This window comes from Netta rufina (assembly GCF_964035555.1).
Source record: "Netta rufina genome assembly, chromosome: 1".
Taxonomy (NCBI): domain Eukaryota; kingdom Metazoa; phylum Chordata; class Aves; order Anseriformes; family Anatidae; genus Netta; species Netta rufina.
In genome coordinates this window covers 67945010-67972877 of record NC_140123.1, presented here as the reverse complement: position 1 = coordinate 67972877, position 27868 = coordinate 67945010, and the positions used below count along the sequence as shown (strand labels likewise).

The 27868-nt window shown below is 41.9% G+C and overlaps 1 protein-coding gene across 4 annotated transcripts in view; it reads right to left on the bottom strand.

The window, feature by feature from the left end:
- The window catches only part of REV1 (REV1 DNA directed polymerase), a 54163-nt gene extending 35282 nt beyond the window's left edge, over window positions 1–18881 (bottom strand). For 2 of the 4 annotated variants that reach the window (XM_084289522.1, XM_084289523.1), the window contains exons 1-5: window positions 18764–18881; window positions 7228–7336; window positions 5613–5679; window positions 4710–4842; window positions 3481–3649 (exon numbers count right to left, since the gene is read on the bottom strand). In XM_084289522.1, coding sequence (XP_084145648.1) covers window positions 3481–3649; window positions 4710–4842; window positions 5613–5669 — 359 coding nt within the window. In that variant the 5' untranslated portion in view covers window positions 5670–5679; window positions 7228–7336; window positions 18764–18881. Of the gene's footprint in view, window positions 1–1421; window positions 1524–3480; window positions 3650–4709; window positions 4844–5612; window positions 5680–7227; window positions 7337–18763 lie in introns of those variants that run through there. The other 2 variants (XM_084289524.1, XM_084289525.1) reach the window with 2 other exon arrangements.
- Window positions 18882–27868: the final 8987 nt, after the last annotated feature.

Sequence of the window (27868 nt, the reverse complement as noted above, 5' to 3'; positions counted from 1 at the left end):
AGGACCTCTAGAGGTCTCTAGTCCAAAGCCTGCTTAAAGCAAGGCTAACTTTGTTCAGGTTGCTCAGGGCTGACTCCATCCAAACACTGAATATCCCCAAGGGCAGAGATTCTACAGCCTCTTCAGGCAGCTGTTCCAGTGCTTACTCTCCTTCACTGTGAAAAATCTTTTCTTTATACTCAGTCAAGCTTTCTTTGCTGCAGTTTGCACCTATTGCTTCTTTTCTTGCTGTGCACCTTGAAGAGAAATCTGGCTCCATGTTCTCTTTAACCTGCATATGGGTAATGAAAGACAGCAATGAGATCCCCTTCGAAGTGCTCTCTCCAAGCTGAACAAAACCAGCTCCCTCAGCCTCTCATCATACATCACATGCTCCAGGCCCCTATTTGTCCTGGTGGTTCTCCACTGCACTCACTCTTGTAAATGAGGAGCCCAAAATTAGATACAGAACTCCAGATGTAGCTTCAGAAGTGTCAGACAGATTGGTCATCACACCAGTGGCCATATTGTTAACAAAGCCACTAAACTGCAACAGCTCTGGTATGGACCCTTGAGAAATGTCTCTTGTAAACAGATGTTAGTTCAACTGAAATGCTGACCACTACCATCTGAGTCAAGCAGTCGAGGCAGTTTTTCATCCATTTAGCAGCCCACTATCCAATCTTCATCTCCTCAATTTGCCTAAAAGAATGCAACAGAAGACTGCCAAAAGCCCTACTGAAGTTAAAACAAATGCTATCTACTGCTCTCCCGTTGTCCAGTCACCTCACCACAGAGGACAACCAGATGGGTCACGCATGGCGTGCCACCCCAGACATAGCTTCGAGAAAGGCACATTCCTTTATCTTCAGTGACTGTGGTGAAGCTGTTCACAGTGCTGTTATTTTCTGGCTTCTTTTTCTTTCCCTTTTAGGAGACAGGCAAGTCATTTGCCTTTTCCCAATCTTCTGTGATTTCAGCTGATTGTCATGAATGTTTGAAGATGACAGAGCAGTATAGCACTGACATGAGCTGGCTTCTTCAGCTCCCCTGGATGCATCCTGCCTGCTCCTATAGAGTTGCTTATGTCAGCTTTGCTCAAGGGAACCGTAACTTTTGCTTTGTATACCTTTAGCAGCACATCTTTTCTTCAAACTGTGCCACTGGACACACAGGCCTTCAAGGCACGAAAGCAGACTGTGCCAGTAAAGGCTGAAGAACACATGGTACTGTACACCTCAGCTTTTTCCATATTCTTTATTATGAGGTTCCTCTGCCATTCAAGAGCAGCAGTATCTTTGGCCTTCCATTTGCTTCTGATACAGCTATTTGCACTTAACAACAGGTTTATAAATGTCTGACTTGGACCATAGATCAGAATGTTCACAGTTCAGAATATGCAAAGCTTTTAATGCAGAAATAAACTTCAACACATGCCTTACCATTCTTGTATAAGTAACTCTGAAAAATCCTATCTTACACAGTTCACATGGCAAACTCCAAATTACTGACATTTTTGGTGTTTTACCAAAATCTCTTTGGTGGCCCCTAAACAAAAAATTAAAATAACAACTATTGTGATAAGTGCTGTGGTTAAGTTCATTAATCTTTGGAAAGCAGTCAGATGCTACAGTGATAAGCACCAACAGAAGATGGGAATTAATTATTCATTCAATTTTTCAGCAAAGATTTCAAGTCACATGCAGTAAATAAGGAATAGGGTTACAAAGAAAAGAAGCAGAAAACAAGACAATGAATTAGCAGTTTGTAACGTGAATTCAGTCTTTTCTGTGTAGAGAATGTGGCAAGTACCATAGTGAAACAAGACAACATGTGATCATATAATTAAGAACAAAATCATAATGTGTGTACACAAAGAAATAAATTAAAGCTGGACGGACAATCTTTCATTTTGCAACCTTGGTTGGCAGGACTAAAGATCTAACAGCATTGTTTTATTGGCAATACGTGACAGTAACATTTTAGGGTTGACTTCATCCAAACTCAAAAAAAAAAAGTCCATCAGACTGCACTGTCATGAAGTGCACATGAATACTGAGCAAATTTCAAACCTCTAGATCCACTCCACAGATTCTCAACAACTGAACTACATAGGATAACATCACTTGGTACTCCATGTGGCAAGGTACTACACAGTGACGGAGTATTTAACCAAAGAGTGTTCTTCAATAATGTTGAGAGAATAGGAAAAATAGGGTGTACTTGTGAAACTAGCTTTTACTCCAGATTTTGACATGAACCCTGTTCTACTGAGGCAGTCAGGTCCCTGCTTCCTTGTGCCTAATTGCAGGAACCTGCCTCAATTCTTCTGACTTATCTTACAGTACAACCTTCTAAAAATTGGAGATGCAGAAGCTAAATGCGAGACACCATAAGGAAAATTTTAGGGGATTTCATAGATTAGGTTTTAGCAGGTCTCTACTGAAAGTAAACTGATTTTTCCAACTTGGTTAAAATCACTAGGAACTTTAATGGGCAATGAAAATATCCACATCTTTCAAACCACAACACATTTCCTGCCAATTTTCCAAGTACTGAAGTTAATGGGTAAGACACTGAAGCTTTAAAAACAACAACAACAGACATCTTTTCCAAACCAAAGAACCCGCCTTTTCTGACCAAAATTAAAACTAACAAACAAAAAACAACAATCACATTTAAGAAATTACATGCTATGAAACATTTGAGTCCAAAACCAAGAGGTTATATGGAACTGTAAACAGCATTTTACAAGTATGCACACAGAAACAGTTCTTTGCCTGTTTCTGCTGGGCATCTAGGAGAGGCTAGTTAAGAATAGTATGACACTGACAAAACGATTTCCAGAACGTATTCCTGCCTGCCATATTTCCCATGGGCTCCTCAGAAGACAGATGCAAGCCAGATTAAGTGCTCTGAGCCTAGCTATCATCTTTTTCAAGGGCCTGAGGACAACTTTAGTTGATCCTATATATTTCAGCAAGTAGAAGAACCAACAGACTTAAGTTATTTGGAAATCAAACCTTGGGTTTCATTTTGTTTTTTTCAAACTCGTATAACATGATGAATCTTCGGGTGGATTAATTTCACTTTTATGAAAATGCTTTTAAATTTGACCTTCTTTATTTACAGGTAATAAGAAACTCAGGCAAAGCACAAGGCAAGAGGTTAATTAAAAACCATCATCTGACATTTATTCAAACTTATTGAGATGAGGGCTGGCCAATTGACTAGATATTAAAATGGAATTAACAGGCTAATGTTCAGTTTGTGCTATGCCTGAGATTTTCTGAATATTCTTTGCTAAGTTACCTAAGGAACAATCACCAAGAAGCATATCTTCAAAGTGACAGTGGTATTTTTACTCAGCTGTTGCAAGGATAGATTTATTTTAAACTAAACCATCATCCCAAAATGAAACCTTTTATAAAGCTATTTTTCTACTTTTTTTCCCCCTTCTCCAAACGAAGAAATCTCGAAAAGTAGTAGATCAAAACTCACCTTTCCATGATCCACTCTGGGCGAACTACTTTTTCTCCTTTCAGTTCTTTTATTTTGGCATTTGGAAGATTGGTGGCAATGATGTGCGTTGTTTTTGATCTGGAATAATATACATGGTATTGGCCTCCATGCAACATCATTAGCCGTCTTAATTCATCAGCTGAGGGATCTATAAAATTTTAAAAACAGAAATATTCCTGCTTTGTGTCAGGCAAATACATTAAGAAGAACAGTGATAGAGAAACAATGTCATGATCAGAACAAGTGCAGAGCATCATTCTTCCCCTGAAAACCGTGCAGGTTTTCAAAGACCAAATCAGAAATGCATTTCTTGAGAAATGTAGAAAAACATTTCTGAAAAGAGTGATTCAAAATGCAAACATTCTGATTGTCACAGAGGATCTTTCCACAATATGTATGAAGTAAGTGGGGGGAGAATACTCAAGAGGATTTAATGCTAAACTAAAAAAAAAACAACAAAAAACACAACACACTTCACTGCAACATAACACAAAATGCAGTATTAGATTAACTCACATTTTAACTGGTTTGAGATAACAGTTTACATACAGAACAGAAGATTAATATCAAAAGGGTTTAGCAACAGCAAAGAACTCCTACTGTACAATTTCTGACATAATGAAGCAGGTAACATTTCCTTACCAGACTATTCTTGAATTACTACAAGGAAGAGAGACTACCTTACAAACTAACATCTATTCTTATTCCCTCTAACATTACTGATTACCCCAGTAATTATTCACATTAGGAATGTTTTTCATCATGTAAAAAAGAATACTTACTTTGCCAGAAGTAGAAAAAAAGGAAAAAAAAGCTTTTGGAAAACCTTCGCAGTGGTGCCACATTGGCAACAAAAGGTTTGGGTCAACACAAGCAAGTACAATGTTCTGAATAGTGAATGGGGCACAAGAAATCAAGAAAGTTCTGGTGAAAGGTGGAAAAAATTGCTCCTATTTCTAGCAGTGCCCATTCATGTAAACAATTTAGTAAAGTAACAAATATATTCAGAAACTAAATGTGACTTTATTTTGAAAACCTAAATAATGAAATACAAAAGGAACATAATACACAAAATTTAAGATATACGATAATTGTTACTTATTTACTTAGATACAAACACACGTGTTTTATAGTCCTTTACTACACTTTGGACATTGAACAGACATAGGAACAAAACAGAACAGATCCTTAAAAAATAAAAGCTTCACCTGTAAAGCCATTGACATAGATGGCGACTCCACTAAAGATACTTGATGAATTTCCATCCCTCTGGTGCTCTATGGCTGAATCTGACCGGAATTGATCCTCCAATTTCTTAACCTTTGCCGACATGTATCCTCCCTAGTTTAAGTTGAAGAGACAAACAAAACAAAACCCATGATGCTAGTCCTGTTTTCTTGTGTTTACAGACTGAAACTAGTCAATTATGAGACTGGAAGTATGCAGCATTCTTTTGAATCTATTTTTGTTGACTTACAAAAGATGTATGCTTTTTTCCCTGAAATAAAAAATAGCAAGTCCTCTACACTAAAATTTATCTGCAAGGTATGGTATATTGTTACCAACATGGCAGGATTTATTTCATACTCCTTTTTTCTTATTCTATAAGGAAGGTATTCCATCTATGTAAAAACCCTTATAGAAGAAAAAAAGAGAGATCAGAGAGTGATGCAAGTTTGGATGCTAAGCCAGAGTTCTCATTGCCCAAAGAAACAATGCAGAGAACACTTGTCAAGCTCCACATATTTTCTGTTCTTAAATATAAATAAGACAACAGAAGCATACATAAATCAGGTGCCTCACTTACTGTTTGTCCAACTATAAAGAAAGTGGTGCTAACTTCTAAAAATAATTTTAAAATTAAGTTTTAAATGGTGGTTAAAGCTATTCAAAAGCTGCACGTATTAATAATGCAATTTAGTGGATGATTACAAATTAAGACTTCAACACCAGATTAAATTCAAGATTTTTTAAACATTGTGTTTTTCAAGTGAAGCAAAAGGTTTCAATTTATAGCATGCCTTTAGCATATTCAACAAAATTGCAAACCCTTCTTACCCATTTTGCCATTTACCTCTTCAAAGAAAAAAGGCAGTTGGTTTTAAACATACCCATATTCCCCAGCCATCGCCATCAGCAGCCCGTTTCCTCCATCCACCCCGCCTCATACTGAAGCTTCTGCACAGAAAGAAAAACACACGATCAATTAGATGTTTAGTAACAGTGACATTTCAATCATGCATTACTGGCCATCTATACAGCATCACCAAGACTACATTTTTCAGTGTGTATGCATTGAAATATACGAGTTGCATTTAAACATAGAAACTAAAAATTGAAAATCTGGAATTCAATGCAATTTTGTCGTAATTCACATTAAAAAGTCATCACAAAGATCAGTTGCCATTGTGATTTATTAAATTCTTCCTGTTCATCACACCTCTCCTATAAAAGGTTCTTATATAAAATTGCTACCGTTCCTGCAAAATATTGCCTAAATCACGAACAATCTTTTCTTTCCCATTTGATACTATTTACACGGGGGGATGCCGGCAAACACCTCCTGGCATGAGAGACTGGATTAATTTTACCAATGGGTTCAGAGCTGATCATTAGAGGTCCAAGCATTTGTTGTTCCAAAAAACAATGAAGTTACATAAAAGAAAAAAGAAGACAAAGAGAAAGAAAATCAAAGGTCATGTTTTCCTCAAGGAAAAGCCAGTCATTTAAGCGATCTAGTATGATCTATAGCTAGGTTTCTTTAAATAAATAAACAAACCTAACCAGGCAAATTACAGTTTTCCTTTATGTAATACACTTATCCCTGGACCATGAGCTGAACACAGCAGCATCCCCAGATGAGCTATTAGTGAGCTGAAACAGAACTGGTGGAGAGAAAAAGAAATGTTTTGGACTGTGGCCAACTGCTCACTGTACCCAAGTGATCCACATTAACTATAGCTGTTGTAACACTGATTTTAAAATATTGATTAATGGAGTAGTCTCATCATGAGGTCACTGCCTGCTACACTACATCTCTCACTCTCTATTCTAACCAGTCCTCTAAATAAGAACACTGCTTTGTCTTTTAGGGCTGTAAGCTCTTAACAGTGGGATGACAGGAATAGGACCTTGTATACACTGAAACTAACAGGAAGAAAATTTAAGCCAATCACCTTTATTTTATTAGATAAATCTTGATACCCATAAAAATGCACAAAACTACAGTTCATACATAAAAGGAAGTCAATTGATCTTTTCCTTCCTCTTGTGCTGTTGAGAAGAGGCCTATTCTTTGGCCTATCCATAGAATCATCTGTTAGTGGTGCACAGAAGCTTCACCCAGTCTCCAGCCTACTAGAAAGTACACACAGCTGTAGTTGGAGATTACTATCCATTTTGGTCATTTACCTATCCAGGAAGCAACTTCCACTGCAGTGTCCTGGAGACCACCTCATTTATCACACTAGAATTTTATTTCCTCCGAATAACTTGGCTAAAACTTGAATTCCAAGCTTTCATCTCTCAAATCCCTTTTGTTCTAGAGCTAGCAAGTAGGCGGACTCTGAAATCCAGCTAACCCACCCTGGACTGCAGGCAAGTCGCCTTGCAGAGTAGGAGACAGCTGCAGGAAGCTTTTCATAAATACGATCATTTTCATGGAATAACAGCAATATGCCAAATCAGGCAACCATCGAATTACAGAGTTAAAGCAGGTGTAAGTACCTTGAAAAGACACACTTCAGTAGTACGTTTCAGGATCTCCTCAAACGCAGGAAGATCATGATGCACCTGGTTCTATTCTTCTCATATTTGTTGTAATCTGTTACATAACCTACAGAAATAGAGAGTCATGATTAATCATTTGTCAAGATTAGCTCTATGCCAACAACCAAAACAAAGCTACCCCTCCCCAGTATGTTATATTTTATTTCTAGGTACCTGTGTTTCTCACCCAGGGACCAATTTCCAAGATATTGAGCTTCCTGAAATTATTTTTTTTGAGGGGGGGGTGAGGAAGGGGGGGAGGGGGCTGAATTTTATCCAACAGATACCACAGACCCCTTAAGGAGAAGGAAGGAGAAATGAGAGCAGATGAGTTGGATGACTACATGAAATAGAAAATTGACTTTTTTTCTCCTGTAGAAGGTACAAATTGGAAATGGTTGGATGATTTCCTTTATATAGAAAAAATTTATTTTCCCATAAACTCAAGTAAACCGTAATTCAAATATATCACTTCTGACTGAGAAGTTCTTACAGAAAAACAAAGGTGTAGGTTCAAGAAAGGAAAATGTTTATTCATGAAAATGTCACATACTGATTTTAGGTATCATAGCTATTGTAAGAATCACCAGGATTTTAAGCATTGATTACTCTTGTTCCTTAATAATAAAGGATGAAAAAGCCTGTCGAAAAGAAAATCTTGTGTGTGTACATACATATATACACATACACACATTTATCTTACTCTGGTGGAAAAAAAGAGAGCCCTCAATACAGTATAAAACTCACATACATCACCAGCAGTCTAAGATGTTCTTCATTCCAATTACAAAGTTCTTGAGAACTTCAGTTACTCTGACCCCTAATACAGACCTCTTGGTTATTCAAAGAAGTCTTTCCAGTATCAGTAAGACAGAAACAAAAACATCAGATGCTTGTTAAACCAATGAACTGCCTTTCATAAGAGTAAACTTTTTCTGAAACCCTGAAACATTTAATTATTATTTAGGCTACTGGGAGGTGAGGAAGAGAGACCTCCCAAACGCTGTCGGATCAGGCCACCACAACCTGTGGGGCCAATCAAAATCAGAATCATGGGTATGTACCTAGTTTAATTAAAACTACAAATCAGAAAACATGACTCCTTCAGGTCAGTGTGTTAAAAGCATGACATATCAATTGCTCAGTTGCCTGCAAAACTAGAGAAGCTAGGCTGTAATGCCTTACTTCCAACATCTGATAATGATTTACAATTTCCTTGGCAGATGTGATTTTTGACTCAGCCTGTTCACTTCAATTCTAAACACACAAGTTCGAAACATGGTATTTCGATGATTACTAGATGCCTTTGGCTTACCTCCTAAGAGTTATAGATTATTTACTTAATGCTGATATGAAAACCTGGGAGATTAATTTCTCCCTTTGTAGTTCCAGGAACTGTTTCTGGTCTAAGGAGGATCTTCGCTGCTCTCTCTTCAAAAGGAGCCACGTGGAGACAAGAGGCAACAGGTACAAGCTGTGTCAGAAGTGGTTTTGTCTTGATGTAAGAAAAAAAATTTTTTTTACAGTGAGAAGGATCAATCACCGGAACAACTTCCCCAGTGCTGTGGTAGGGTTCCCATCACTGGAGGTTTTTGAGATGTGACTAGATAGGTGCTAGGTAACCTCACCTAGGCTCCCTTTTCCCATGGACCTGATCATCTTCTAAGGTACCTTCCAGCCTGGGCTGTTCTATGATCCTGCTAAATCCTTGTGCTTACATGGCAGTTTTCCTCGAAAACGAACATAACCTCTAGAGCTGCTTATCTGAAACCTAAGGAACAAATGAACATGAAACATCTTGCACAAGATATATTAAATCAGAGGAAAAATTAAATAAGATTTGAGGTATACTTGCTGGCTCGTGAAATAAGAACTGTAAAGAAGACACAAAGCCCTATCTATAGGACTCACGATGAAGGGTTGAGCAGAAGAAATGCTTTGTAAAGAACCCTTGAAGTGGTGGTGGGGAGAAACAAAAAAGGGGACAAGCATTGAAATTGGCCTGCTTGTGATCAAACAATAATAATAATTCTCTCTGTTTATACTAACTTGTTTCAGAGCAGTCTTCTGCTCTGAAATCCCAACAAACTCTGAAACTGCAAAGAAAATCTGTAATGACAGAAACAGTATCTCTAAGAACAGAATCCAAATTCTCATTGCAAGAGAAACAACCTTTCAAGAAAAAAAGTCAAATTAAATCTCCTGTCATCAAAATTAACACGATTTGGCCCTGCATCTTTCAAGACCACACACAAACTGTAAAATCTTACTGTTCTGCAAAATAGAGTTCTTTAACTAATTTAAAATTTCTATTGGGAGATCTTTTTCAAAACTGAAGCTAGAAGAGGAACTAAGAGTTTTGATGCTTTGTACGTGACTGGCAGCTCAGAAATAGCCAAGAGAGCACACTAGAAAGATACGCAACATCCCACTGCACGCTAATTCATGGCCTCACATCACACTTCCCAATTCACAACCACTTAATCTTATTAAAGGCTGTTTGTTAATCAAACTGTACAGATCATGGAATAGAATGAACTACTATCCCTGCATTTTACGAATTCTATAAACACGTGCATGCATACAGGAGAGTTGCATGGCAACTGAGAGATTTCAGACTGCACAACAAGCGACGCAGATGTGAACGTTGATGTTAAGTTAGTATTTGAGTATCTGATTCAGGAAAGATATTTCTTTTAAAATACTTTAAGGTCAGGATTGTGTGGTATAGGTTAGGTGGCTTTCCATTAACTGGGATAGTTGGGATTACAGAGATAACAGACAAATCCAGACCCAAACCATAGGTATTATGAGCACAATGCTTGGGAGCACAGAAATGTTCTCAGCAACTCTTTGAGAAGTGAGTATGGATCCTCACAAGCCTTTTGATTCCAGGTCAGTACCAGTCCTGCCCAAACTTCAGTTGTCTGTGCCACGCTCTGCAGCATTCTCTTTTCCATGATGCAGAGACATTTCTGCTGCCTTTTCAGCAGGCAGATTTTATATTTTGCACTACAGAAAAGCAAATGAACTATTGCCAAAGCCAACTAGATGCTGCAACGTGACTCAACAAAAAGCCCTGCCAGACTTGTGTCTAAATACACAGTACAAGTAACTTCTAATCCAATTATACCAATCACAGGTAACAGGAAGTTGCGTGGAAGTGTAATGCACAGCATCAGGCATTTTGCCTTTCTGACCAGGACAAACACCTGATTGACATCCTCTAGTACAAAAGAACCTGATTTAATTAGCGTGGTCAAATACCACAAACATCATTCTCGAAGGTGCAGCTCTAACGCTAACAGAAGTACGGCTATCTCAGGCCACCACTAATGAATATCAGAACCTTTTGCTTGAACCGTAGACTGTATCCATCCCTGCTCAGCAGGGCTTAGAAGTTGTTTCCATCAAATGGGTATTTTGTGGCCTGTTTGAGTTTCATGCATCTACATTCCAGCTCCCACATCAAACTCACCACTCTGCTTGGCACTAGGCTGCAAGCTCTTTGAGGAAAGAACTGTCTTACGTGTTTACACATTTCTCAGCACAAGAGTCCTATTCTTGGATGAGTCTTCTGGAAAAGAGCTGCTGCTACAGGGTCTAAAACTATTTTTTACTATGTACTAAAAATGTCAGAATCCAGTAAAGGAACTTAAAAAAGATAGTTTTTTTTTTTTTTTTTTTTTAAAGATACTGTATTTTTAAACCCCCGTGATTTTAGACACTCGAGTTAACAACACTGTTCCATATTAAAATAAACAAATCTGGATGTTGCAAAGCAACTGAATTTTATTCTAGGCGGGAAATAAACTCTCAGGGTGAAGTTTCACAAGACGGTTGAGTCAACTTGATGGCCGCCTGCCACTAAAAGGAATGGGCTGCTCCTCAACCTCTGCTGGCCCGACAGAGGCCAGCTGGCCTCCCTTATGCCCAGCCTCTCCATTCCAGCTCCGCGCTCCCATGACCCCTATGCCTGGCACTTTGGGCCAAATCAGAGGAAAATTCACACAGCGGGAATGGACAGTTTCCACCAGGTCCGTGAGCTGAGCCGAGTCACAACAGGGTCACACACAGCCAAGGCAGATGGGTGGGACTGTTCCCTGAAGTGCCAGTGACAGCTTATGAATCCCTCAGCCGTTTCGGGAAACCAACTTTTAGGTCATGGTTATAAACAACCAACTGTGGTGTGAATGGGGATGTGGATTTGCAATAAGCCAGGGCCTCACTACCGGCCCTGCTTATATTCTTCCCCCTAGTAAACAACTGGGGTAGACTACCTTACTTTTTTCCATAGAGTAAGAAAGAGTTTTCAAAGAATGTTAGAGTTGAACAACAGAGAAGTGCTAAGTCTTTTCTCCAACTTAACTCACACGTGCCCATATTACAATCGCTTCTAACTATAAGCACCAGTATTACCGGATCAACCAGCAAGTTCTGGTTTGCAATCCAATCTCTGATGATATTGTAAAGCAACACAAATCAAATTGGCCGAAATACATTAAAAACAATCTGTCACCAAAACCTCCTGACAATACACCCTTCTCCTATAAGTAAACCTAGGACTGTTAGACAACAATCATGAAAATCTTGGGCAAATTTTTACTTTGCTAAGTAAATTATTCCAGTTTCCAAACTGACTATTTCTGCAACTCAAAATGGTCTTTATTTCAGATCAGTTTACTTTAACATCCAGGACTAAATACTTTACCTACAAGCAGTGACTAAGATACAGTTATTTTGTCAACTAATCACCACATCAGCCTAAAGTGGTTGCTCAGCAATCAACCATTTATACAAGAGCTGTACAGGACAACAACATGGAGATCTTTTCCCAACCAACTTACAGCCTGGGACAGACAACTTTAACTCTCACAACTTAAGGAACCATGAGCATGGGGTACAGAAAACAGCAGAGGACTTGCTGTCCTAAAACAAGGTGGTGCATCGTTCTGCAGCCTGCACTACCTTTGAGCAATCTGTTTTCAACAAGACACTCTTTTTGCTTTTATACATGGCATTTGAGATGGTTAGTTCTTTGAAAAATAGCAAGCCAGATTCAATTTGAGACCAACTGTCAATGTTTCATTCCCCTCTAGGAATAACATTCAGTAGCAGCTACAGTCCATTTAGAGCTTGTCACAAGCAGTGGTTTAACTTGGTTGAACTTTTTCTTCTGCTCACAGAAGACTGGCAGGAGTTTCCACATTTCTGCATTGTTTGGTAATATTTTCCCCACACTTCAGAGTTCCTCAGTAATGAGTGGCTCTTCCCCATAAATTTTAATTGACAGATTTAACCATGTAGCTCAGTTCACTTTTTAGTTCAAACATGACCTCTTTGATACAACTGTTCATACTGCCACAATACGCTGGCAAATTTCAGCAGACCTCAGCAACTGGCTTCATTATTTCTGTTACTCATCTTCCTTTGGGACTTCAATCCCTAGAGGACGTAGCACACTCGTAATCTTTATGCCAGCTTCTAAGTGCCTAGATTCCAGAAGAAAATCATTAAGTCAAATCGGGATAAGAAACAGCTTGCAGAATTAGGATTCTCTATAGCAACATAGTGAACAGACTGTAAATCAAACTAAAAGGAAATTCTTTCTTTCTTGGACTTAAGTGAGTATCTGAAAGAACAAGTGAGAAGAACATGTGAGTTGCGTATTCTTCAAGTCCATATATATTTAAGCTGGCTATATCATTTGATAAAAGGAACTTTTCTTTTTTTTTGTTACTTTTTCTTTGAAAAGGGAGGGTGGGCTGTTCACTTTTTCTTAACCTAATAAATTGATAGAACTTGCTCAGGAAGTGAAAACCTGGGTTTGTGCAGACCTCAGCCTGACAATAATCCAGCCCTACAACTCGTGTCTTACATGCAGAGCATACAGTGAAGAGTAGGTAAAGCCCTGGGTAGGTACAATAAGTAAACAAAGATCCCTCTTCTCAGATAACAAAGCGACTTGCTGCTACTGAGTGACTTAAGACTTCCTAGCCATAAAGAAAGTGACTGGAAAGCTAAAGAAAGCAAAGCAGAAAAAGCGAGTAAGAGGGGGTACAGCCATTCTTGAATAAAAACAATGACGAATTTTCAAGAGGTGACCAAAACCTGTGAACACTGAATTTGTTAGTGTTGAATTCAGAGAAGCTGCCGGTAAAAAACTCTGACACAACCCATCTTCACGTCTCCCAGATTCCCTAGGCATCGGGTCAGCAGACTGGTGAAATCTTGTCAGAAGAGATGACATTAATCAAAAATGTCATGTATTTGTCTCGATACACATGTATGTGTTTCTGTGCATGCACAGGCGTGTGCGTACATACACACATTCAACTTGCCTTTGCTGCTGACCATCTCATTACCCAGTACCTGGAGTAACTACTTTGGAACGGCATCGAAACACATCTGCCCTTGGACCAACGTTTTAACTAATGTAAAGAGAAGGCTCCATTTCTTCTCCACAAGTTATTTTTCAGTGGAAGTGCCCAGGGCAGTTGTGCTTTATGCTGAACTCAATGTTATCAGCGTACACTGAGCAGATGCCAAGCAGGCCAAGCTCTTCAGGGAAAAAGAGAGATAAGACATCCACTTTGCAAATCTCAAGTGGGACCTGATGCCAGATACTAAGGAGGACCATCTCTCTACACACATATGGGTGGCACTAAGATTGTATGGTAGCAAACCCGGAGGAAATGAAGCAGCTTTGTTAGCAAAAATAGTGCTCACTACAGAGTCAACATTTAAACAGATAGATTTTTTGTTTGCAGCACTTTTTGAATGGTGTTTCTTAATTCCAACTGTCATTGCATAGTCCCCATTTTTTTTTCTGGATTTGTCTTTGAAACTCTCAAAGCAGCAACCTTTTTTTTTTTGAAGTAAAATCTTTACAAGATATGGCTTCAATGGCCTTGAAGGTTTATGTACCTATATCTTTCCTTAATCTATTGATATTACTCTTACCATCCACTCAGACCAACACAAGTAGCAGAAAATCAGATGAAACCTGTAACTGGAGAGATCAAAACAAATGGAAATATTTGTTAATCTATTGCCTAGTTTACTTGTGGGAAAGCGTCTCAGTATCTTTGTTTCTCTAGTATTACCTTGGAACCCATTATTTGCAACTTCTAGAAACAGTAATGCTGGGCAAACTTCTGATCTGATCCTATATATTCTCAAGCTTCCTTCTAGATTCGGCTGAAAGTGATATTCAGGGTTCAGGCACAGTGTTTCTGCATTTTATTGAAAAAACAGTTGTAAGTTCTTACAAGAAAACAGAAATGCTCTATTTCTTTAGGATCCCTAAACAAAACTCGCATCAGAATTGTGTTCTTGGCCCTATGTGGTTTCAAGTTGGTCTTGTAAGTACCTCTGACATTGAAACAACAGCGTTACACTGCTACTTAGTAGAGACAGATCGATAGGAAAAGGCCACAGAGCAAAAACTGCCTTCCTCAGGCAAACAGGAGGCTTGCAGCTCTTACTAGGTTAAAAATCAACATAGAAATTATAGGAATTACTATGGAGGGGCAACATTTATCACTTCAAATTCCTGATCAATCAGAGATTAGAGCGAAAACTCATTACCCCCTTTCTCCAGTACTGTTTTATCACAGGATTAACAGTTCACCAAATAATGTAATTTCAGCATGGAAATCTAAGAAATAGTGACTATTAAGTCCCTTTTTCCAGTTTCCAAATGGTCCAATATTTCCAAAAAACAACCAGTGGACTCAAACCAGAACAGTATCCTTCCACTATACACCATTATTTTATTTCTTTAGCTCAACTGGGAGTTACATTAAAAAAAGCCACAAGATGGTAAAATGCATTTACTCTACTTGATAAATCGCACTAATCCTCCTCCTTACATGCCACAGGGTCATCCTGGGCTTTCCTACCTGTAAGAATTATCAACAATGTCATGGCTTCCTTTAAACACCAGCAGCTCCTAGGTCTCCAGAAGAGCCATTTGCCTGAGATGCTTACTCATAGTGTCCTGGACTAAGAGCTGAGGGGAACCACCTCAAGAGGAGGAACTCACAAACAAGGCAGACAGAACTGCAGTTCACTTTGGAGATGCACTGACAGCTAGAAGCTGACCCCAAAGGTGCAGCAATGGTCCCAAGGCCCCTGCCAAAACACACTGCATAGCCCACCCTGCCAGAAGACTGACAGTCTTTAAGCCAGCACAAAAAAGCCTTGCAGCAGATCTCAACCCTACTAAGCGTCAGCACTGCTTTCAAGTTTTGGCATTTGAACCAATCCACCTGCACTTAACCTGCAAAGAACCTGAGCAGTGTCTTATCCTGAACTGAATTAGGTATTTTTTCAGGATTTTTTTTTTTTTTTTTCAATCAAGAAGCTGAAAAGGTCTGTGATTCAAGCAACCCAAATAGGGTTTGTTGTTACCTCCTTATGCTGGGGTTTGGTTAAAGTGTTTACAGATACCTGGGAACAGGAAGCAAAACCAACACAAAAGAGTTAACCACACGGTTAAACTTTATTTATGCCAGCAAGTTCCAAACCACCAGCTTCAGCACTATTAAACAGGAAGAATACCAACTGGGAGACCTTAAGCTTTGAGATAGGAAATGAACTAGGAAAAAAAAAAAAACAAAACAACAACAAACCACAACCCACCATCTACTTTTCCCAAAAGTTAACACTGAAATTCAGGGGACACTATCTGCTTAGACAGTTGCAGCAAAGAATATAGAAGATACAGCAATCATCTCTATGGGTATACCAAATTAAAAGTATCTCTCAGATGAATTTAACTGTCACAGATTCCTTAACTACAGTAGCAGCAGCCCTCCAGCTAGCTCTAAAAAGACAAGCAACAGGAATGGAAGTTATCATCACTGCCCAGAATTTAAAGCTGTTCTACGTACTCACCTCTCTTCCACTAAAGAGAAAGAAGAGTTTCCTAATTCTCATTCCTATCTTATGAGCACCAGCTACGCCACATGAAATACAGAAGCAGAGGGACCACAGACATGAGAAGCCCTCCTCCCTAAAACCAGCTGTGTCTCCAATTAAAATGCTGTCTGGTTTCCACAACAGAGCAGAAAGCTGCTCTCAGGGAGAAGAAGCTCTACGCAAATTTGACTCTTAAAAAAAAAAAAAGAGACATTTCCACAATTACACTGCATGAACTGTATTTGAGAACTCCTCACCTGTTCCTCATGCTCTTTTGCATCCAGTTAGATTTGCTCTCTTCACTTTCATCATTCTTTACTACCTGGACGCTCTCGTTTCTATTTGCTTCCCTTTTTTCCTCCTTTTGCTCTGCTTTGTAAACACATGGCACTGTCACCAAACTCTACATTGTTGTATTCTTGGGGGAGGGTTTCAGCATTTGGGTATTTAGCTCCCTTGCTGCATCTATACCAGGCAAACACACTCTTAAGAGCCGACAGAGATCTCAGAGATAATATAGTCCTTTAATTAAAGCAGAAGGATGTTCAATAAAAAAAATCATTCTTCATAATGTAAACAATAGCTTAACAGATTAAATGGGGGAAAGCACATGGCAGGGTCAGGTAAGTTATTCTTTTCCTACTTGTCCTGAACAACTAATTCATTAAGAAGTCTGTAATCACATTTTTCCTATGTTCTTGAAACGAGTTTTTGTATTAGAGTCTTTTTTCTTTTTTAATCTTCCTAGTAGCTGAAATGGATGGCAGCAAGATTGAAAATTTGCCATGAAGCTTCCTTAAGACAGACATCCAGGTCGAGGGATGAGAAAAGACTGATCAAACTCAGCTCCCGCTTACGAGACGCTGGCTGCACCAGGCAGACCAGGCTATGGCTAGGTAAGAGGACGCACACCATCCAGAAAGACAGACTGGCAATACATTTGGAAGGCCAAATATGAATAATGCACTGAAGACATACACTGTGCACAAAAATACACACATGGAGTTTACTACACTGGCCTGAAATACGTTGTTTTTTTTTTTTTCCAGTATACTACCACAGTTTTACTTTAAAAACAATCTATCTCCAAGTAGTTAAACAGCAGCAAGTCACAAGGCAGGTGTCTGCGCTGAGCCTCTACTAACTGTCCTAGCAATGACCTCCAGTCTGACAGCTTGGGATTATTTACCAACAGGGATTTGGTGCACCGTCCACTGGCAGAATTGGGCTGAGTGAAAGACAATTATGGTGGGGATGGGCAGCGACTGCACGCCTGAGACAAGATGGCAAAGAGAGAATTTGTCAGAGATCTGGATTTCCGCATTAAATATCTTAATAAAACGGGGCTGTTTCACAAATGTATTTTGGCTGTAACCTTTTCATTAGGTGCTGTTGTTGCTCCGATAGGACTGTTTTAAACTGTTGCCTAATTGCTATTAAATGTAAGAGGTTATAGTTAAAATTCAGCTCATGCAATTGCAATCTGCTGGCTTTGCTTCTTTGCATTGCACTATCAAATTCGAGATTGGACCTCGACTTTAAATCAAGATCCATAATAAACATCAACTCTTCTTTTTCAGGGAGAAAAACCTCTCATTAACACAAACGGAGCATTCGCAGGCCTTGCCTTTCCAAAGGCTGACATTAACCGTAAAGCACGGGGGGGGATAATGGGACATTGCAGCATGCACCATGGCTTTCCTACCCCCCCCCCTTCAAAAAAAATATATAATAATAATCGCGTGCTTACGCTCTCACCCTCCCCTCGGCTCTCAAGGTTTACATGCCATCCCCGCGCACCTCCCTCCCATCAGGGGCCTTTTGCTGGGTCAGGCCGGCGCTGGCTACGTAGCAAAACACAGCAGCAGCAGCAGGCGGGGAAAGAGGGGAAGGAGAAGGAGGGGGGGGGGGGGATAGAAGAGGCGAGCCCTCCGTGCCCCTTCCTCCCCCCTCACAATCAACGCAGGGCGCAAAATCCGCAGCCGGCTGCGGGTGTGGGGGGGGTAGGTAGGAAGGGAGGAGAGGAGAGGAGAGGGCGGCGGGGCTGCGACAGGGCTCCCCCCCACCCCCCCCAATTTATCCCCTCCCCTATTTCCCCGCAGTGACCCCTCGCTGCCGACCCCTCCCCAAACACCCCCCCCCTCTCCCATACACACACAGGGGTACCCCCCTGCAGGTGCCGGCGGGGGAGGGGCACCTGAGACCCCCCCAAACCTCCCCCTCCCCAAGCCCTGACACCCCCTCCCCAAACCCTAACACCCCCCCCAACCCTAACACCCCCCCCTCAGCCCTCTCCCACCCCCCTCCCCTCCCTCTCCCCTCCCCCCTCACTCCCCCCGCCGGCGGTTACATAACGCCACCCCCCCCTCCTCACCGCCCTCCTTCCTCCTCCTCCTCCTCAGGCCCAGGCCGCAGGGAGGGGCCCCGCAGCCCCCCCCCCGTCCCCTATTTCCCCCCCTCCCGGCTCTTTTCCTCTCAGGCCAACCGCCATGGGGGCCTCGCCATGACGGGAAGGGGTGAAGGAAGGCAGGAAGGCAGCAAGGAGCCCGCAGCGCAGCTCGCCGCTCACCTTCCGCCGCCTCCCAGCCGCGCTGTGTTGCCGGCCGGGGCCTCACATGGCGGCTGCCCCCGGTAACGGCCGCCAGCCTTCTTCCTCTTCCTCCTCCTCCTCCTCCTCCTCCTCCTCCTCCTCCCCCCGCCCTCCCTGCGCGCGCGTCACGGGAGCGCCTCGCGCCACCAACGGCCGCCCGCCGGGCACGTGACGCGGGGCGGGGCGGGGCGGGGCGGGGCGGGCGCGCGCGGCTCCCGCTCCCCTCCCGCTCCCCGCCCCGCCCCGCCCCGCCCCGCTGAGGGATGGCCGCGGGGCGGCGGCGCCCCCTGGCGGGGCGCTGAGGGCGGCCCCCTGAGGGGATGTGCCCCTAGGAAGGAGGCGCTCGTTACTCCTGCTGCTCATAGGAAGCTTGTCTGTGGTTCATTTGGCTTTATAAAGAGGAAATGGCCCCAGTCCCGCAAATATACATTGGTACAACCCCACTCACGCTGGCTCAAACCCCAGTTTGCCCACCAGCCCTCACGCAGATTCGGTTTCAGCAATAAAATGCACGCCTCTCTGTAACAGAAGCCCTTATCCATAACCGTCCTTCCTCCACCTGTCTTGTCAGAGCACGGAAATGGTTGTCCCAAGCTTTAGAAAAAGTTTTAAAGGGTTTTCCTGCCCTGCACTGTGTGAGGGAGCCAAGAGCCTTAGCACTGGCCATGCCTTTCCCCACACCTAACTCACACTTACCAAAATGTCCACATAGACTAAGGAAAAGTTGAGTCCATGAAGTTCATGTCTGAAGTCTGAAGACTGAAGTCTGGTGACCCTCAGGGCGTGGTTTCTTCACTGCACTTAGAAAAATGTTCAAGGGAAACTTAGCACCTTCACGCGAAACAAACAAACAAACAAACAAAAAAAACAACAAACAAACAAACCACAAAACAAAACCAAAAACATTTTCTTTTACCCAGAATTTTAATGAAACCGCTCTCAGTCCGTGCCAGTCTGGAGCAAACCAAGTGTTCCCAGTGCTGTGTGAGTGGATGTGCGCGTTGCTGCTTCCTTCCAGAGCTATTTCTCTAGGGGGCAGTTGTGGAGCAGAAAGGCAGAAAGACAAGTGGAACGGGGATTAATTTAGGTTGGCAAGAGCAGCTTTAAAATGGTTAGTCAATGATTATATTTTATTTTTAAATAGAAGCTGGCATATTAGCAAATTATAAGAGGAACCAACAATTATTTAGGGAGGCATGTGGGGACGGCTGTTTTGTTTCGTGAAGTAAAGCTAGGGTAAGAGTTAACAGTGAAAAAGGGTGAAGTAACCATACAACACTTTCAGCAAAGATTACGTACAATTAGTTAAAATAAGTAAAAAGGAAAGGAAAAAGTACAAAAGTTTAGGTAAAGGGACAAATATTAAAAGGAATTATTTTCTTCTGTGTCTTGTAAAACCTTCATTTTGCACTTCATCTGCACTGGCAGGCTTCTAAGCTGACAGAAACATCTTAGGTTATAATAGCCAGATCAGGAACCGGGGCATAGGCTTACTCATTGTGTAAATATTTACAGGGTGAAGCCCAGCTTAAAGCGTGTTGACTTCAGAAGAATAATTCTTGCTATCTTCACCAAGTTTGGAATCAAATCTGGGGCTAGGGAGAGAGAGGCAACATACGTACAGGCCTCAGTTCAATGGGACTGTGGTCTTAGCTGGAGCATCTCAGTGAGGTGTTACTGGTAAGCAGCTTGTCCATATAAATCCTACTGTCTGAGTCAAATTCTGCTCCAACCAACAAAAAACAAAGAAGTAATTTCAATCAGTTCAGCACAAGGGAATTTCAGGTGAAGTATGAGAGGCTTCGTGTCATGCTACTTGCAGCCTGATACAGGAGACACGATCTAGCAGTGGCTGCAGATGCTGTGAGATGCTTTGAAGGCTGTTGTCACAAATACAGGACAACTTTGGGCCTCCTTGTGCCAGGAAGGGCACGTAGAGCCGCTAACTGAAGGCCTGTCCTCACATTGATACTTCTGTGTGTTCCTTCTACTCTTATTTCCCAGTTACTTGATTGGTCTTGGGCCATCATAATACGAGGGCTAACAGGGACTCAATCCATTGCTATGCCACAGAAAGAGGAATGGGAGGAATAACTTAACATTGGCCATGTTTTTCATGTTTTTCACAATTCACATTGTACTGATCTATAGTTAGCTATGTTTCAGAGGAAAAGGACTGGCAATTACTTGGCCCTGCTAGAGCCATGGTGATCATCTGGTAACAGAAGGCTCACCATCCTCATACCAGCTCCAGAGGCTAAGTAAGGTGAAGCTGACTGGCTACCAGTTAATGTTCTCTGCTTTTCCATACATCACTGTCCTGCAGCTTCTGCAGCTCTTACTCCATGCCAGCATCCCCTAGCAGACCAACAACCAACTGGGAACAGCTGTAAGGCAGCAGACAGCACCCCATCTCCTTCTCATGCCCTATAGGATAGACCCACGGGGCGGTCTGGGTTGGAAGGGTCCTACACCTGCCTCAACCGGACAGCATCTAACAGGGAGGTGAGAGCAAGACGTGGGCACCTTCCCCATCCAGCTGAGCCCTCGCCAGCCGCTGCTGACACCCCGTGGAGCCGGGCAGGGGCTGCAGGCTGCTGCTGCGCTGCCTCTGCTGGCGATCCGCAGGGGTCGCCTTAGGCTGCACGGCTGGAAACCCCCCCCCCGGCCCCCGATTTTAAGCTGAGGACGTGCTCAGCAGCAGTCTCCTACGTCTAGGTAATGATGAATGACGGAGGCTCATTTCACAGCTCCTGCAATGCTGTAGTAACGCAGCCTGCTGTAGCGATGCCTTAAATATTGACTTGTAAAAAAGCTGCAGGATTATTGCAGCGGTTTCCTGACCAAGCACTATTGTTTCATGGTAACCGGTGAAAAATGCTGTTGTAAAAATCTAATCTGCAGCGTTTAGTTCTGGCATTAATGTGTTACATAAGGCCTGTCGCTCCGTACACATACATCTTAGCCATGATGCCAATTTTCTCTAGCTCCTAAAACACAATGCAGTCAGATATTTTTAGAAGGGATATGTTTTATTATAACCACAATTAATCAGTTCTGCTAGGCAGAGCTACTCTTGCTCTTTCAAGAGTGAAAGAGGCTAGGAAAGATTTCTAGCCAGGGATGGAAATCCCTGTCTCTCTCTCATGGTTTTTAGACATCACAGGAAAAAAAAGAAAAAAAAAAAAAAAGGGGGGAAAAAGAAACCTCTGCAGGATAATCTACACTAGCAAACAATCTGTTGTTGTTTATTTATTTATTTATTTATTATTTTTTTCCGAGCGTGTTACTAAGAGCAGTTGTGAAAGGCTAAAGCAGCGCAAGATCAAAACTCACAGAGACAGCAGCAGTCTGCATTGGGGCCTGGCATTAGGGGAAATGCCCATGGGGCTCTGGACAGAAGGCACTCTCAAGACAATGACAAAGATCTGGCTGAAAAATGGTGGGAAGCGAAACAATTATGAAAAGCAAATGAACCTGGAAAGGCTGATGGAAAGAAGCAGAGCTAACAGCTCTGGGCATTTTGCTAATGATGGAGCAATACAGCTCTTAGGCTACTGCTGCAGTCCAGCAGTTGAAGGGAAAGATGTCACCAGTGGGTGTTTCTCCTGTGTCTTCAACTAGCCTGACCAAGAAGAGCAAAAATGCTGGCACATGAGCCTTTTCTGCTGGCTTTCTTTTCCAAACTTTACTCCCCAGTAGTCATTCTGAAGAGGTGTTAAGGTAGCCGATATATCAAACCTATTTTGCACAAAGTCTGGATTTATTCAGGAGTCTAAGGATCCCTCTGTCCTCTTTTCCCCTTGCCTGCTACTAGTGTAATGCTTAACTGGTGCTGATGATGTGGTAACAGTCCTCCTCCACTCATACAGCAGGGCTGCATCTGCTCTTGAAACTGGGAAGACTACATAAAAATACATTTTGGCTAATTTTGTGCTGAAGTACTCTAGGACTCTGCAGCAGTAGAACTTATTTTAGATGAAAATTGCGCATCTGCAAAGATTTCTGCACCATCCTGATAGCGTTCTGGCATCTCCGTTTTAGCAGTTCCCTCAATGCAAAATGGGTTTTGTGAAGAGCAAATATGCATGAGTGGATTGCCACCTGCAGCCTAGCTTTTCATGGATCTGAAACCATGACTCAGTACTCAAAGATATTGTTAGATAATAATATGCTTTCTCTATATATAGGTATAATAAAATGGATGCCTTTATGCCGTTGACCTGTTTTTTTTTTTTTTTTTTTTTTTTTTTTTTTTTTTAATAGTCTTTCTAGGCTCATATTCCCTTACTGATTATAACTTCTGCATCTCCACTCCGAAGATAAGATGAGATGGAGTCCTTGATTTCAGTTGCAGTGTTTCTTGTTACAGTTTCTTCATCATTCCCAGCTCAGCTTAGAGCTTTGCTGGGCACAAACACTCAATTTTTGGAGTTTTGCCAAAAGCAGGTGCTTGCTACAACATGGGGATGGCCTGTTCAAAACAACAAAGCTGCTCACTTTTAGGCAACTGGGAAAAAATACCCTACTCAAACACTGAATAGGCAATTTGGATTACAGAAACATAAAGAAGCCTAAAGCTGTGTCTCTCACCTAACTCCCCAGCTTCTCCGTTTTCAGAAAGGTGCATCTCTCCTTGCAGGGACCAAGACAGACTCTCCGCTGCCTGCTGTGAAGTTTGACCCTTATCAAACATATACACAGGTTAGGTAGGAGTGGGATTCTTTCTCTGAAAGGTCAGTTCTCTGCTGTAAACTCTATGTGGTCTGTATTTGTGTTAAGGTAGGGGAAGGATTATTCTGTTATGAGGCCAGTCACTCCCAATTATTTTTGTCCTTTTTTCTACTTGGAGTCAGTTTCCTCCTCCTCAGAATTGTTTGATATCTTAGTTATATGAAAATCCCTAAATTTTACTTCTTAGTGTTGCCAAGGTGGTTTTTTTTTTTCATTTTTTTTCTTTTTTTTTTTTTTTTTTCCCCTCATGGTGATAAGAGATTTAATGAGTGCTGTTGAAAGCATTTAAACAGGCTTACACATTCTCTTCTTACTGCACAGACAGCAAAGCTTTATTGCAGGGGTTCTTTTTCTATACAGCCACAGAAGAGCTCATCTTTTCAGTGACAGAAATTAGTGGATACCTTTGTTCTCTCAGTGGGTGGCATATCCAGAAAATCAAGTCGCAGAGATCCTATTAGATCTTCCAGTTAACAGTCAGGAAGGACCTTGAGGACGTTCGGAAGACAGGGCTGTATTCTGGCACATTTCCGCATGGTATGCCTGCTGGTACCTCCAAGAGTGCAAGTTTTGAAATTGCCACTGACATCAGTGAAGTAGATGCAGTGACTCCAGTGAATGCAGACACAGGTGATGCAATTGGAACCAGAAATGAAGGGTTGAATTGATTTTTCCTAATTTAGATACCTAGAGCTGAGCTAGTCTTCACCCAGTACAAAGTGACCCTAGGACCTGTCTCCACCCAGTATAAAGTGACCCTAGGGGGACTAGCTCATAAGTAAAGGGCTACACTCTGGAGTATTTGATATTAATTAAGATGAATCTTACTCACAGAAGTCAATCGCATATCCATCTCACCTTTCTGCCATGCATCACAGGCAGAGCTGTACCCCTTCAAACCCACTCTGCCCAGACTGATACATGGGGTCATATTGCATGAGGTCATATTATGGACTACAGGATCAGAACCTGTCTACGTCTTGTTAACAAAAGATTCAGGGAAAGACAGGGATAGGGAGAAAAGAAACAATTAGATAAGGCAAAGCAACATTTTTGCTACTAACCCAAATATCACATGTAATGGCTGCCTAGGAAATGGGCTGTAGGAGAGACTAATGAGTCTGAAATGAGGAAAACTTGGTAAGGGAATGTCTTCAAACACAGCTCTGGGCAGTCCTGTGAATCCTGCAAGTCTCAGTGCATCAAAGGTGCAGTAAGGGCAACAGGGGCCACCTTATCCTTTGAATTTTCTGGGCTGCTGAGAAACCCACTGACAACTCCTGAGAATGCAGCCTCTTGAACTGTTCTACCCTACTCAGGCTCTAAGCCCAACGTGGAGTGTCAGAGAGAGACAGAATTACCACAACACTTCAGGAAGGGGTAAACAAGTAGACAGTGGATGTTAACATGGGGAAAGGAGGACAGCATGTCAGCAGGATGAAACAGCACAAACGTCACAACTGGCCTAGTGGCTCCTACTACAAGACAAGAGAAATCTTGTCCTGAGGCTTGAGATAGGAAAAGACCTTGTGAGCCAGGAGAAGAGATTGATCAATGTATATATTTATCTATTTTTGCATGTAGGCAGAGGCTCTGCAGTACTCTCGGAGAGAATTTGGGTTGCTTCAGACAATGAAATAAATAGGGAAAATTGTACTTTTATTGAAAGGACATGGGAGTTCTACCCCTTTTGCAAGTCTTACTTTTTCTGGATGCAAATTTGCCAAAAGGGAGAGGAAGACAGAAGAGCCAGGCTGTGTCTAAATGTCATAATAGAGGAGATTTTCAGAAGTTCCAGTGAATCAAATAATCTTACAGGTGCATGCTCAAATCGCACTCATGAATTCCAGGCAGTTTAATGAGGCTGCATGCTGCACAAATCATACAGCTACAATGCACAAGAACAGGTCTAAACCAGATTGCAGGACTTTTATTGTTAAAAAAGGGCTGAATTTGGGCTGTCAATGTTCTTTCTCTCTCTCTTTTTTTTTTTTTTTTTTTTTTTTTTTCCTCCTGGAATGCAAATTCTTTAGATGTGAAACTAAGTTAAATTTGTCTGTGAGCTTCATTTTCTTATTGGAGACCTAAGTAAGACTAAGAGGAGGACTATGAAAAATCTTTCTACCTATACCTGTGATGAACTCCTCTGACTTATGTATTGATAAAGAGCACTGGAATGCTGCCATTACTTACCAAAACTCTTTTTTTTTTTTTTTTTTTTTTTTTCCTACCACCCTATCCTAGCAGGAAAGAGCATATGAACAGTACGGAGTGAATGCTGACTTTCTGTGCTCAAATAAAGGTAAAAATTGTCTTTCAGAAATGCTGAGCACCTAGAACCCAAGCTGCTTTTAAGTGTGTGGAAAGTCTGGGATAAAAGCTGGTATCTCCAATCATGATTATAGCCAAGGGCAAGTCAGTTAGGCTGGCCATGCTGGTGTCCTGACTGAGAAAGGCATAGTACGAGCTATTTCCAATGATGCTTGTAGCTTATTAATGTTGTGAACTCAAATCCCCATGTAGAAAAAACTGTACATTGGAGAAGCAAATGTCATTTAAAATCAGGCCCAGCCCTTGTGAATGTGGCATTTAGAAAAAATGACACACTTTAAAGAAAAACTAGATCTTTTTACATGTGGACCACAAAACAGATGCAAAATCTTAGCTTTCTGAACTGACCACTCTGTGATCATTTTCCACATAAAAATACATGTTTAGAAAATATGCTAGAGAATGCACAGGTTGTCCAGTTCTTCTCTTACCTGAGTGTTTCTTGGACAGGCAACTGATAATGCCTCAAACGCAGGAATGCTTTTAAGGGAAGACCAGAAAAGATCATCCAAAAGATTGCTCACTCTGGGCAATCTCAGACAATTTTTTCCTGAAACGACAAACAAAATAAAGCACAGGCAATAGACCAGCAAGTCAGGCTGGCTGTTGCTAAGACAGAAAAGAGTTTCTGAGAGAATGCCGTGTGGCACAGGCATCAGCTCAGCAGAAGGCTTGCCCATAAACCCTGCTTTAAAAGCATCAGTGCTTAGCACACGCCACTCTGCCACAACTGGTGCTGAGAGCTGGGAAAAGACTGCGTGTCCCCAGCTGACCCCTGCTTCTTCCACACGTCTGGCCTTCCATGCATTTCCCAGAGAGAGTCAGAACAATTTCTTTGTGCTGGAGTTTCAGAGAGTGCACTGTTGGGGTGAGAGGAAATTTATATTTTTGCCTATGGGGCCAGAAGCCCTGGTTTCTAAAGGTGAGTTCTTGTTTTGCTCACGTTCCTCTCTTCTTTCTCCCTTTCCCCCCCCCCCAGAAGTGGTATGTGGTGCAAGGAGATGTGGCATGTGCCTGTCCTTCCAACACAGGTAGGGAGAGCTGAGTGCATGCTGCCTCTTGCTGTGGGCACACTAGTGGGGGTCTCTGAAAGCTGCAGCAGCCCTTCCACAATCCTTGGGATCTGTGCTGCAGGACGCTGCCTTGCGCCATCCCCTGGGCTTAAAGCCGTCCTTCTCAAGCAGCCTGAAGCATATGTGAGCCTAATTTTTTGCCAAAGCCAACCTTTCGTTCGTGTATGGAGGCAGCAAGCGGCAAATCTGGGCAGGACACTCTGCCCATGGTGTGAGAAGATCCTGTGGATTCCCGTGCCCGAGCTGAGCGCCGTGCGTGTGTAATCTCTGCTGGTTGGACGGTGAGACTGGAAGCACGCAGGAGCGATAAGGAACAATGCAAGCGGATTCAAAAGGGATTTGGATCATTTAGTTGATGAGCCAGCAGATGGCAAATGCTGCTTGGTATAGAAAATGAAAAGTGATTAGTCTGGGAACAAAGAGCAAATGTAAGGAATGGGTGTTACATCCGGCACGCTGCTCAGAGAGAGAAAGGGGCTACCGTGGAAAAAAAAAAATCATAGAAACCATCACTTCAGTGCACAGCTGCAATAAAAAAGGCAAACAAGACACTAGCCCGACGGAACAATGAGCTATAATGCACCAGGAAAGAGGCAATACAGTCCTCTGGAAGATGGTTATTAGGCCTCGCTAGAATACTGCAAGGAGCATGGGTCACCGTCTCAGGAAGGTTATGTTTGGAGCAAGGTGCATTATAGAGCAGCTAATCGGTAATGGTTTCGGTGATTTCAGTTCTGAGGCAAAGTTAAGAGGCTCATTTTGAGGGGTCAAAGAGACCTCAAAGAGATTTTAAAATTATAGTAATGATCGGCACAGTTAGCAGACAATGCTTAGAGTGCTCTGAGATTATAAAAATTAAGGAAGAGGTACTGAGCAGAGAGCAGAAACTTCGCAAACCGCTGCAGAAAAAGAAAGGATCACTGCATTTTGACTTCACTGAGTTAGC